This window comes from Lissotriton helveticus, chromosome 10 (genome assembly GCF_964261635.1).
Source record: "Lissotriton helveticus chromosome 10, aLisHel1.1, whole genome shotgun sequence".
Classification (NCBI taxonomy): domain Eukaryota; kingdom Metazoa; phylum Chordata; class Amphibia; order Caudata; family Salamandridae; genus Lissotriton; species Lissotriton helveticus.
The window spans coordinates 201307611-201320199 of record NC_136071.1 but is presented as its reverse complement, the minus strand read 5'-3'; the positions used below and the strand labels follow the sequence as shown (position 1 = coordinate 201320199).

At 39.4% G+C, this 12589-nt stretch overlaps 1 protein-coding gene across 2 annotated transcripts in view; it reads right to left on the bottom strand.

The window, feature by feature from the left end:
• Nucleotides 1-12589, bottom strand: part of OTOA (otoancorin) — a 185815-nt gene that overhangs the window by 47328 nt on the left and 125898 nt on the right. For both annotated transcript variants that reach the window (XM_078665134.1, XM_078665135.1), the window contains exons 13-14: nt 10642-10771; nt 4164-4351 (exon numbers count right to left, since the gene is read on the bottom strand). In XM_078665134.1, the coding sequence (XP_078521260.1) occupies nt 4164-4351; nt 10642-10771 (318 nt within the window). The remainder of the gene's footprint in view (nt 1-4163; nt 4352-10641; nt 10772-12589) is intronic.

The window sequence follows — 12589 nt, the reverse complement described above, 5'->3', positions numbered from 1 at the left end:
GCCATAAGACCCGCTCTTCCGCCGAACTCCGTTACCAGTAATCCGATAACGCGACAAGGTGTTTGGAAACACTTCCGCATTTAACCGAACTAACCTGCCGCCCTATTGGTTGCACTCACGCGATTTCAACCTATCAAAATTGCACTTTCACATTTATTTTATTTATTTATTTATAAAGTTTTATATAGCGCGAACAAGATCCCGAGGGATATCAGAGCGCTTTACAATAGGATGGGAGGAAGGACATAGAAGCAAAATCGACATCAAGTAGTAGTAAAAACACAGGAATGATCGCATATTCAGGGACAGTTGCACAAAAAAAACCATAACAAATGATAGTCCAATGGAAGTAAGATCGATGTCTGCGAGCAGGTGCGCCTTGCCCACTTAGGGTAAGAATGTATTCATAAAGAATTTTTTGGCTTCCAATTTGAATGCAGTCGTTGAAGAGATTCGGCGTACTTCAGGTGGAAGAGAGTTCTATAGCTTTGGGGCTGAGCCGGAAAAGGCTCTGTGACAAGTTCTCTTTTTCCTAAAGATGAGTGGTTTCAAGAGAAAAGTCTTGGCGCTTCTTGAGGATCTTACACCACAACAAGAGAGCTCCAGTTTTTGCGCCAGGTACATGGCAGTATTGAAGTGAAGGGCTTTGTGCGCCAGAACGACAATCTTTAACTGAATACGTGCTTCATAAGGCAACCATGAGAGAGTTTAGGACTGGGGAAATGTGCTCGTTTCGCTTAGTGCCTGTAACCAGTCTAGCCGCTGTATTCAGTGATGCTCTTAGTGGAGCCAGGGAGTGTTTGGGAAGGTATTTAAAAACTTATTAACCTGAACGATTTTTCTCTGATGCCTAATTGATCTCCTTCTTTGATAACGTATGGCGCATCACGTGCCAACACACCAAAAGATTTCCGAGTTGTTTCAAAACAACAGAACTTTAATCAATGTGTATATGTAAAATTGCAAAAATGTTATGTTTTGTGCAGAATTTTACAGAATTTACTGTGAATCAACAGGAATAAAATTGTATCAGTGAAAGAAATGTTAGATCATTAGAAATTCTTTTATGTTGTGCGCATCTAAGCCTGAGTCAACTTTCAGTTGACTAGCCACATTTCCATTGTTTAATTTTTGAGTATTAGGGTATACTCTATTAGGTGCAGCACACAGATCATTAGAGCTTGATAAAAACGGTTTAATTTTAAAAAGCTAGGTGTGCTCAGAACACATCTATTCGTTTCTAATTGCAAAAGAGCCAGGTTGTTGGACCTTTCTGGATTGAACCTATTTTGCATTATTTTTTATAAATGCACAGCATTGTGATAACAATACTCAGCAATAAAGTACAGGATGAAATCGGAATATAGGACATGGAATCCTGCCATCCCTTTCTAAAAGCATGTCTCTAGTTTCTTTATCAAAGTCAAGATGTGACATCCTTAATCGCCTAATATAGAAATGACATAGCGGCTCAAGTGTTTAACTTATTAAAGTTGAGTTCTGATGCGACAATACCTCCTAGCACAGCCTGCAAGAGCCAGCAGCCAAGGCACAAGGCTGCAGCTTAAGAAATGTAAAAGAGAGATTGCTTTTCCTTCTACTGATATCTTTTTCTAAGTAGAGGAGTCAGCAGAAACGAGATATCATTGCAAAATATTTATTTTCTGCATAGATCATTACATGAATGATATAATCTCTACCTGTCTCTTCACATTTTGAGCCACCTCGTTTATTTAATCTGATTGAAATTAAATAGTTTCTAATGTAAGTTTGCAACAAATTAATAACTTAGAGTGTTTATTTTGTTCTACAAGTTCTATTTTCATTCTTCATTTCTGCAAACATAACTCTTTCATATCAAAGAGCAGGGCACCAAAGGTTTAAAAAGTTTGTGGGAATAGTGATAGTGTGGTTATGTATTATAAGGAATAAAGTACTGTTTGCTGTACATTGAGACGATATTGCTATGTGTAGTATCCTCATGTTATGTTATAATGTTCCTTTTCACCTTGTTCCTAGCTGCTCAGCCAGTGTGAGTGTTCTGTGTGGAATGTTGGTGTGATGGACATGAGTGGAATTCTTGGGTGACTGGTGTGAGTGTTGACAGTTGGAAAATGGGCTGAGCAGCTAGCAGGCTGTTCCTGGTGGGGCTGTTACTATGGATGTTAAGAACTTAATAAATATCATAAACACATCTCTGAGCTACGTTTGCTGTGTCACCTCTATGCATGGAACCAGCTTATTACATTTGGCGACGATGATGGGATACGAACTCACACGTGCAAAGCACAATGGCGTCTGCTGTGTCACCTCTACGCATGGAACCAGCTTATTACACTATGCTAAGGATATTGCAAGTCAACTTCAGCCTCCTTCCTGTGTATCATCATGGAACTCTGTGACTTGCAATATCCATAAAATGTACAGTAGAGGGAACTTTTCTCTTATAGAGGCCAAATAAAATAAACGTCTGATAAATCTACCAAGATCTCCCAAAAGACCCCACTCTGTAGTGTGCACAACCAAAACAGGGCTGGACTGGGAACCCAAACCGTCCCTGGCAATTGAGTCGGACCGGCCTTAGTAATGGGGGGGGGCTGCGCATGAAAACACTGCAGCTGCATTTGTTAAAGTGGGCCTTAATCTGGAACAAAAAAAACGCCAGGTGACCAAAACCGGCCCCACCCTGTTCGCCCACCAGGGAAATGCCTGGTGCCTGCTATGACCAGTCTGGCCAGTCCGGCCCTGGTTGTTTCCAAACTACCTTCTACCATGCACTTTTCAAAACATCTTGGATTCTGTAATTTGGTATTTGTGACTTAGCATCCTCTAAAGAAACGGGTGTTTTGAATGACTCACTCAGCGGTCATTTCTTTATCATCGCTATCTGTGTAAAGTGGAATCATGCACAGAAAACCATGAGGAGTCATTGCTAACTGTCCATAATTACTCGCTGTTCATAATGGCTCACTTGCTAGAATAATACAGCCTGGTCCAGAAGACAGCATGAGAATACTAGAAAAAATTGAGTCTACAGAAGCACTCCATCTTTTCATGGCCATGTGGTGGGCACAGACCTATCAGGCCAGGACAGCATAAGAAGTCTGCTCTTCATTCACCAGGAGACCAAATACGACTCAGTCAGAATCTACCATTACTAGTTCCTTTGTAGTGTTTCTGCTCCCATAGCACTCTCAAAAGCTGTATGGCATCCACACGTGGACATGGCACTATTTGTGCTTCTTTTAGTCCATTTACTTAGTCTAACACACAACAGGACATCATTTAAGATCAGATTGTCTCTCAAGGTGAAAAACACCAAGTGTAACAGAATGCATATTAAACAGTAGTAAAACCTGCACAGGAAGGAATGACTCCATACCCAGGTTTCATGTTGTGAAAATCTAATTTCAGGAAGCAGTTGAGAGCTTCGCATTGAGTTTGTATCATGTAGTAGGTGCATCTGGAGGGGTCCTCAAGTTAGAATAGCGTGGTGTGTGGTACCTGGCAGAGGCCGAATTACAAAAGGCAAGATGCATTAGAAAGAGGACGGGTATATGCTTTTTGGAAACCATTAGCCAACACACAACAGTTGTGAAGCTCGGGACCACACAGGTCAAAGCCAAGTCACATTTAGGAGCGTATCTACCTGACAAAGTGACATAGCAAATCTAAATGGGACTAAATAGCATAGTGCATATCCATAATATTTGTCATGGTTCCGACCATCGACTCAATGTACTATTAGATGTATATAGAAATAAATTGGTTAGCCTATCCTACAATTGTTTCTGATTAAGTGGAAAAACTGGGATTGGGATCTATCTCTCCAGGTTCCATAGTCAGCAACTTTGGCAATATACAACTTCTCTTCCAGACTATCTTTACCACGCCTTCTGGTCCACAACACAACACTTTCCCAAACCTTGAAGAAATAAGTGTATTTAGCAGCATATGGAAAAGGCATGTAACAGTATATATCCATTATGTTACAATTTAATAATATTAACCTCTCATTTGACACAGAAAGGTAGAGTAGTGAGCAGAAAGAGAGAGAAAGAGAGACAGCATAAAAGAGAACCCCAAAGAGATGTGTATGAGAAAAAACAAAGTATTAAGTGCTTTTTTAAAGGGCTGCAGGATTCAGAAAAGTGAGAATTCACCTCCTTAGCTTTCTCCTTCAGGACAATAAGCTGAGATGTGTTGAAACGTTTGATGGATCCAAAGAGTTCCACATTTTTTGTAAATGTCTCCATATCTATGCATTCCAGTTCTTGAATTGACCAACAAGCATTGGCTTCACCCAACTTCATAATGTCACCAGACGAAGGAGCCCTGACTCCGATGCACTCTGAAAAAAGTAATTTTTGATAATCAACAACATTATTATATATTTATTTTTGGGGGGCGGGGCAGTGAGTGAGATACCTTTTAATTTTTTGGGGCTTTGTGTTAGCTCTTGTGGCTGGGGGAATTTCTTGGACCATCCAGACTCCATAATAATCCTTCAGAACTCCTGAGCCCTCATCCAAAGGACAGGGCACATCCTGATTCTGATGTAAACGAGAGTTTGTACCCAAAAAGCAGTTCCTAATTTGGTGTAAATATTGCACCTGCAAATAAATCCTGATACATGTTGTGGGTCAAATAGCTGTTGGATAAAACATAGGCAATTAACCCATGACGTCCTATTTGGAGGTCTGAAATTTGAAATACCCCATCAAATTGTATTTAACGGGCACACAAAATGGAATCAGGTTTGTGTGTAATCACTATTATCTCAGTCAGATTTTGTACAGTGGCCGGAGGCTCATTAATTTTAATTCCTGCTTTGGGCCTCTTGGGTTGAGGCCACTTTGTTAGAATTATTACTATTTAAGTTTTAATTATCTTTTCGTATTAATCATTTTTATTAGTATTTCAATGGGCCAACACTTACATAAAAAGTGTACTAACATCAAAAAGAAACAAGAACCTTTGTCTTTAAATTCATAGAAATAACAGCACTGGAATAGAATTTCTTCTTATGTAACATAAATTTTCATGAATTACAACACTTTTCTATTCCATTGGACCTACCTTTAATGTGAGCACTAAATTACATTATTTTTACCTCTCCCCTCTTTTATCTTGCTCTGGGCCATAATGGTTCTTTCTTCTTACCTTCTACCTTTCAAGGAATGGCTGTAATCATTCTACAGTAAATAGTTGATTAAAGACATTATTTAGACAAGGACATTCATTGCTCTTTGGCAGATGTCCAACGTCATCCAAATTCTAAATACAACCCCTGGTTATGATCCGTCCTTGATATCCTGACGTTTCTGGTTTAGAGAGAACAGCTGACATGCTTTTAATCTAGTTAGGCATGCAAATTCTCTTTAGCCTGCAGGCATGTATTGCAAAAACTACAGACCAAACTTCCTTGATGAGTTCAGATCTGTTTGGCAAAGAATAAGACGTGTTCTCATACCACCATTTTCTATGCTCTTTTAAACCACAAGCGATTGGTTGGAGGTAATGTATCCTTCTGCATTGAAGCTGTTTACTGTTTTGCAGCAACATCTAAGTTTCCTTGTCCAGGATATCAAATTATCTGACTAGGACTCTTAGATAATTTAAGTTATTGTGACTCAGTAAAGATTTTGGATTGACCTCATAGATTGAATTTAAAGAAATGTTATTTTGGAATATGTGTAAATGTAGGTGGAGTTATAAGTTGTTTTTGCCTGTGGCACTATTTTGTGTGACTTCTGAAAATACTGAACGACTGAACAAATCTTCGCCAAGCTTGTAATGCATACATGTTGTGGCCACATTTCAAAATTCATGAAATGGAGAATTTCGGAAAATTTTGATGCAGGCAAAATGTAAATTAATGTAGCAAAGAACTTCCTTTTCCACCCTTAATTATGTGGAATGCACACATTATTGTGTCTTATTTTACTGTCATATAACTCTTACTATTTCCATAAGAAAATGCACAAAAGTTATTTTTTTCTATTCAAGAGTATTTGTTAATTTGGCTCTGTCTTACATTCGACAGTCTCTCCCTGTGCAAGTAAATACTACGTTCCACTGATTCAAAAATTGTTTGGCATGCATCAGCTGTTATGTTGCAGTTTTAGAGCCAGATGTATTAAGCTAATTTTAAAGGATGACATCTGCCTTGTGGGAAAATGCCACATTGATTTATGATACCTTTCTGCCCGCTGAATCATTAGAATGTTCTGTTAATTGCCTCATCATTCTCTCATGTGCACACTAGACTGATATAAATACTTGGACCTAATGCAGGTCTTTATAACTGGATAACATAACAGGAGAAAATTTAGATCATATTTAGAGATCCCTGCCTTCCTGGTGGTGACAGGGATCTCTATGCCTGCAGTGCTTCCTCTAGTGTGGCAGTTAAAGTCACAGCAGAGCAAAATAGTGAGAAGGCGGTGGCTTAATCTGGCATCGCTCGGCATTCTTTTTTGTTTTTCTGAAACAAATTCTCAAAGTTTATTTTAAAGTGGGAGTTTGTTTATGAAAAACAAAGACATCATCAGCACTGACCTTCTAGGAGTTTCATATCTGCTTGTGGTAGCCACTGCTTTATATTCTATTGGGTGACAGCCATTTTCATAACGGCGGTCGCAGAAAGAAAAAAAGATTGGTTTTCCTACCATAAATAGGGCAGGGCTTCTGATAATCAGTAGCTGTTAACCTTGTGGCAGACAGCTTCCAGTGAATCATTTCTGATAGCTGAACCAGCTCAGGCTCTGCTGTTGAAAACAAAGTGGCTCTCCCAACACTAACCCACTGGTTTGGGTGGAATGGAGATCCACAAATTTACGGCAATTTTCCCATTTCATCTAATTCTAAACCACGCCCCACACCGCTGTGTCTCAAAGGAACCTTTCAGTCGGACCTTGGAAAAGTAGGAAAAAGGGATCCGGCACACAAGCGCATGCAGTGAAGTAGAGAATTTAGGTTAAGCCTGGGGAACAAATATACATCTCTTTCCTGTAGAGAACTTCACCACTGGCTTATCTGACCACAGCTCTATGATGTACATGTATTGTACGTGCGGGCCTTGTAACATGCAGGTCTGGTCTAATCTGAATTAAAACAATAGATCACTCACCAGTCTGTCTTCCTAGGTGAAGAAAAATGTATAAAGTACACTGCCCCTTTCACAAGTAAGGCCCTGATTACCCCTATTCTTCTGATTCATGAAAAACAACTCTCTATATAATTTTTGAGGTCTTGATGGATTTTTATGTGATATTTTAAAAAATACATATTTAGACAAAATATCTGATCAATATAATATCAGGACTGTTAGTTTCATCAAAGGTTACATGCACCATTCAAATTTCAAGCCATTTACTTCCACCAAGAAATTATGAATTTTAGATATCTTTTAAGAGATCTTATTGCATACTGACCTGTAGGCGTCCTGTGTACCACTGTGTTTGCCAAGATCCAATACAATGAGACAAAAGTGGAATACTGTTGTACTAGAGCAGTAATCTCATATTTTCTAGTCACATTAAATAGGTATATGCTTGTTATGTTACACCATTCTCCTATTAGCATAGTCAAGCAGTACTATCGGGGTCTGGTAACTTCTTACCCTGATTTCGAATATTCCAATAGAAACTGGTGTCTGGTGAGGTTTAGGAGATGTGATATCAGTACTGTATTTGTTGTTCTATTGTTGTTTACAGTAGGTGTGTTTCAATAATTGGCAGGTGAATGGTATAAGGCGTTTAGTGGGTTTAATCAAAAGTTGGTTCTTAGAAGGTGGGTGTGGTAGCTCTGTGTACTAAATACATCCACTGCAAAGAGATGTTTGATGCCACTCTCACATTTTTAAATCCCAGTGGTTCTACTCAGCCTTTGATTTGTTGAGTGTGTTAATATTAGTTTCAAATTAACATGGAGCTGTAAATGTGGTATTCACTGCCAAGAAATCCATGGATGAAAGTGTGCTTTAATTATATGTTACAGATATATGAAAATGTCTGTGATTTTAGCCAATGGGTCTTAATGATATTCTCTTGGTTGTTGTTTTTTAGGGGAGTTGTCTATGTTTTACAAATAAACATTTTAATTACTTCTGAGTAAAAACCATATTGTGACTCTAATCAGTGTTTTTTCAGAGTTTTTAACGCTATTTATTAGCCTTGGTCAAACAGACAACTAACTGTAAACGACACTTGCACGTAAACAGAGGGAACAGGGGCTAGGATGACAGGATGGGAGTTCTGGGCACAGAATGAGGGCTCTTGTTACAGAACGAGAGATCTGGGTGCAGGGTAGGTGAGCCGACTAGCCATAGCAAAAGCGTCAATTGATCAATAATAAAGTTTACAATGTCTGATGAATCTGTCTGGAATATTAAAAAAATATCTACCCAACTTTTAACTTTTAACAGTTTCATGCTGATCAACCAAGGAATGCAAAGGTTATCGCAGAAATCCCAAAACTGCTTCCAACTAAAACAATGTTCTCAAGAGCACAACAAACACGACTTGGCCAAACATGGCAAGGAAGAAGGTCTTGATCTCTCTAATCATTGTGTGGTTTGGTGTAAATCTGTTAAGTTATTTTCTAAATAATGATAATAGAAACAACAGCGCTATCTTGGTAGCTTGTTTCTTGGTACAGTCTGAGAGCCAAAATATGGAAGAAACATAAATCTGATTGTCCAGTATAGAAATAATCTGACTGTGTTAAAGTTCAAGAACTTCAAAAGCAGGTTCTCAAATCTCTGTGATCTGATAGGCCAAAAGGAGCACAAATCAGATAGTTTTGGTGGTCACTTATGCTCCTTTGACCAGTATACATTTCTAGAACCAGCCATGCTGATTTTCCAGCTTCATCCTGAAAAACCCCTGGGGGAGAGTATGGTAAGCACACCCTACTCAGAAGAAAAGCAGGATATATTCAAGAGTGGTGATAAATCATCTTAGTCATACAAACTAAAAAGACAATTTCACATGGTTAAACCTCTGATTTATTTTTTTAATGCACATTTCCCTCTTCTCTTCTTAGGCTAGCAGAAGTATAAATTGTGAATTGGGTAATCCAAACTCAGTAGCCATAAGAATAAGGAATCTTATGAATCCAAAAATAACAGCGGGGACTCAATCTTTGCCAAGGAGCCAACAAACCTTTAGCAAATTGTAGTATTAGAATCACTGCAACAAGAAATGCCAATTTACCAAATAATAAAAACCTAGCTTGCTTGAGCTGTGCTTGCGAGGGTGTTGCACTCTCTGTGTATGTGACCATTGGATTGGCTGCTAATAGAGCATTTAAAGAAAGACAATCATTGAAAATTAATTTAATTCAGAGAAATAACCAGCCAGTCACAGGGAGGCGAAATCAATCTGTATACGTGGGAACTCAGTTTGATCCCTTCCCACCATAGGCAAGGCGGAATGAAGCATTCTATGAATTTAGATACAAAAAGTAATGAATTCAAGTACCAGAATTCCAGAGGCTTCACTTTGTACCACCTGCAGTGTACAATAGCGAGCCAAATGTGTCTCTATGAATAAAAGTCAATACTAGGTCTTCCATTATGCACCAGGGACTCATAAAGTCTACATTTGTGCCACATCTTCACCAACGAGCCGTCGCCAAAAATGATTTTCTATAAGACGGAGCTATGTGCAGTAAATTGTTGGCTTGTAGAGAAGAAATGCTTACATTAAGCTTTACCACTGGCAATTGCTCTGCGCAGCATTCATTTCTGTACTGAGTGGGCCATTAAACACAGGGAGTAACCATATGCAGATCAGTCTTGACTCTGCCAGGTACCCTTGGATTGCAAACTCAAAGAAATCCAAGAGAATCCCATTCTATTCTTTTACTAGTTGTATAACAATGAAATGGAATTTGATTTGAGGCATTATAATTGGCTTATATTAAACATGTCCATTCATCGCCCCATAATGCTTTTAGATGTTCTACTGACTTTTAGGTCCCAAAATAGCTGTAAAAAGAAGGCCGCAATTTGTGCTAAGTATTTTTTAAAGATAATATTCTTTATTGTTCAAATGGTGTCTGATATGCAGAGCCACTGCAATTATGTGACAGGGGAGGACAAAATTATGCGTCAGCCAAGACTGAATTATGTGGCAAGGAATGGCAAATTATGTGGCATAATGCAGCACAGTTTGTGATAGTATTCGTTCATTATTTTGTAATTTATACACATATTAACCCTGCCTGGGCAAAGGTTTCACATTATTAGTAACTGTTTAACAGTCAAATACAGGAAAAAGGTGATCAGTCAACTTTTGTGAAGGGCATTCCACTTTGCTTAAACTCCTGTTGCCTCGTTTTTAGTAACTTTTAATCCGATTGTGCTAGAAGCTACATTTTTGTTTTATCAAAATCTGCAAATTATGCCGCAGATGATGGATTATGTGGCAAATGTGACAACTACATAATTATGTGGAAAATGTGTGGCAGCAGAATCGCATATTTGCAGTGGCCCTTTGATATGAAAGATTTTCAAAGATAGTTGTTGAAGCAAAGCTCAACAAAGGAGCAATTCATATGCAGCAGATGTTTCAAAATGGCTGCTATTATGCCTTTGGCATTGTGTCAGGATCCAGATATAAGTACAGTACTCACCGGGCCTCTGATCAGAGATATTAGCTCGGGGGCTGTAGTCACTAACCGCATCGAACAATGCAGACATAACCTCATCTGTAAGCGCAGCTCCTGGAATCTTCGAGGCAATCTGTAAAACTGGATTTGGGAACTATTTATTGATAGGGGTAAAAAACAAAACAAAGGTGGAAAAGAGGTGCATGTGAACGTAATTCATGGCTAAACAGGAAACATAATGAGGAAATGTTCACTGAACAAACACATATATCAAATTTGTTAACCAGATTTTCCTATTAATCCTTTAACAACTAGAAGTGGACAAGATTGCTGTAGGTAAATTTGGACTACCCCCGAGGATCATTCAGAAATCAAATTAGACGCGCAAATATCATATGATTACGAGTGCAAATTTACTTGTGCTATTCACAAAATGAGTTTACACTTTTAAAAATAGTTACTTACAGAGAAGATTACTTTTTTGTAATCTTACGTGATGTTAACGCTTTTCCTAGTGGTTGCGAGTGGGCATTTCATGACACACTAGAAAGACTTCATCCATAAACCAATGAGTTATGTGGTTTCACATTCACAAACCTTTTTTTCAACCGATTGCCACTCTTGGAATGGTTAGAGTTTCACTCCTGCCAAGGGCAGGGCCGGACAGACTATAAATTGCACCGGGCAAACCCCCAGTAGGCTGGTGTCCTAGAGTCTGATTCTTGCCCGCCCATGGTGGCGGCCATTTTTCTCTCCAGTCACCAGGTACTACCACTTATTTCAATGCTCTAGGGGAGGACCGGTGACACACACCTACAGTGTGCTCGTCAGCCCTGGCCCTGCGCTGCAAATCAATTCAGTGGGGAAAGCTGCATTTTATAAGAAGCTACAGCATAACAACGCACCCAACATCACGTGTGTCGTCATCCAAAGGTCAACTCAAAAGTCACAGGAAATATTATTGCAAGGAGCTGCCTGGTGAATTTTCCTGGTCTGGAAGAATGCATCAAGTGCCATCAGAGAGAGAGTTTTAAAGATGCATTCCTGCACATGAAAAGGTGCTCATCTTACTAGGTGGACAAGGGGAAAAAGTAAATAACTGCGAGGTGAGAAGGAGATGGTGAAAATGGCAGTATACAATGAAAAATGTGTTGTAAAATGCACTATTTTCTCTCCTTTTGTATTTAAAATCAAACTCTTGGATGGAGAATCCCTGCTGGTCGCACTTGTAGTGGCTGGGCCCCCTCTGTCTACACAGTATGGTGATTGATCCCTCACAATTTGCCAGGGCAGATTTTGGTTCCCGGTCTGGCTCTGGGCAATAGTAATGCACAAACAACAGTTGATGGACAGAATGCAGAACAATGTCATACATTCACCCCAGTACAGAGATCTGGGCCTGAATCCATCGTGTTTTTGCACTCCACACCACCCCAGTTCAGACATGGCCATATGCAAATCAGCCTTGACCCTGTGCCTCATGGGAACAGTTCAGCCCAAACTGCCAAGCCATGTCTTTCCTGGACTGGAATCAAGCATCCTAGGACTGGTTTCTGGCTATCAGCCGTCTTCAGCCAGGATAGCTTGACTCCAGTGGTGTGGAGAGCATGGGACTCACGTCTGAGCATACCCATCCCACTCGGGGTGACAAATGCAAAAACAACAGTTGATGGACAGAATGCAGAACAATGTCATACATTCACCCCAGTACAGAGATCTGGGCCTGAATCCATTGTGTTTTGCACTCCACACCACCCCTGTTCAGACATGGCCATATGCAAATCAGCCTTGACCCTGTGCCTCATGAGGTCTTGCCAGCAGGAAAACATTTTTCTTGTGGAGAAAAATAATAGAGCAATTAAGCTGGTACAAATGCATTTTTAGAATGCGTTATTGTGCACAATAGAATTATGCATGCTGAGTTAGCTTTGCATGAATCTAAATTAGAATTCACAAAGGTTTCATGGGAGTA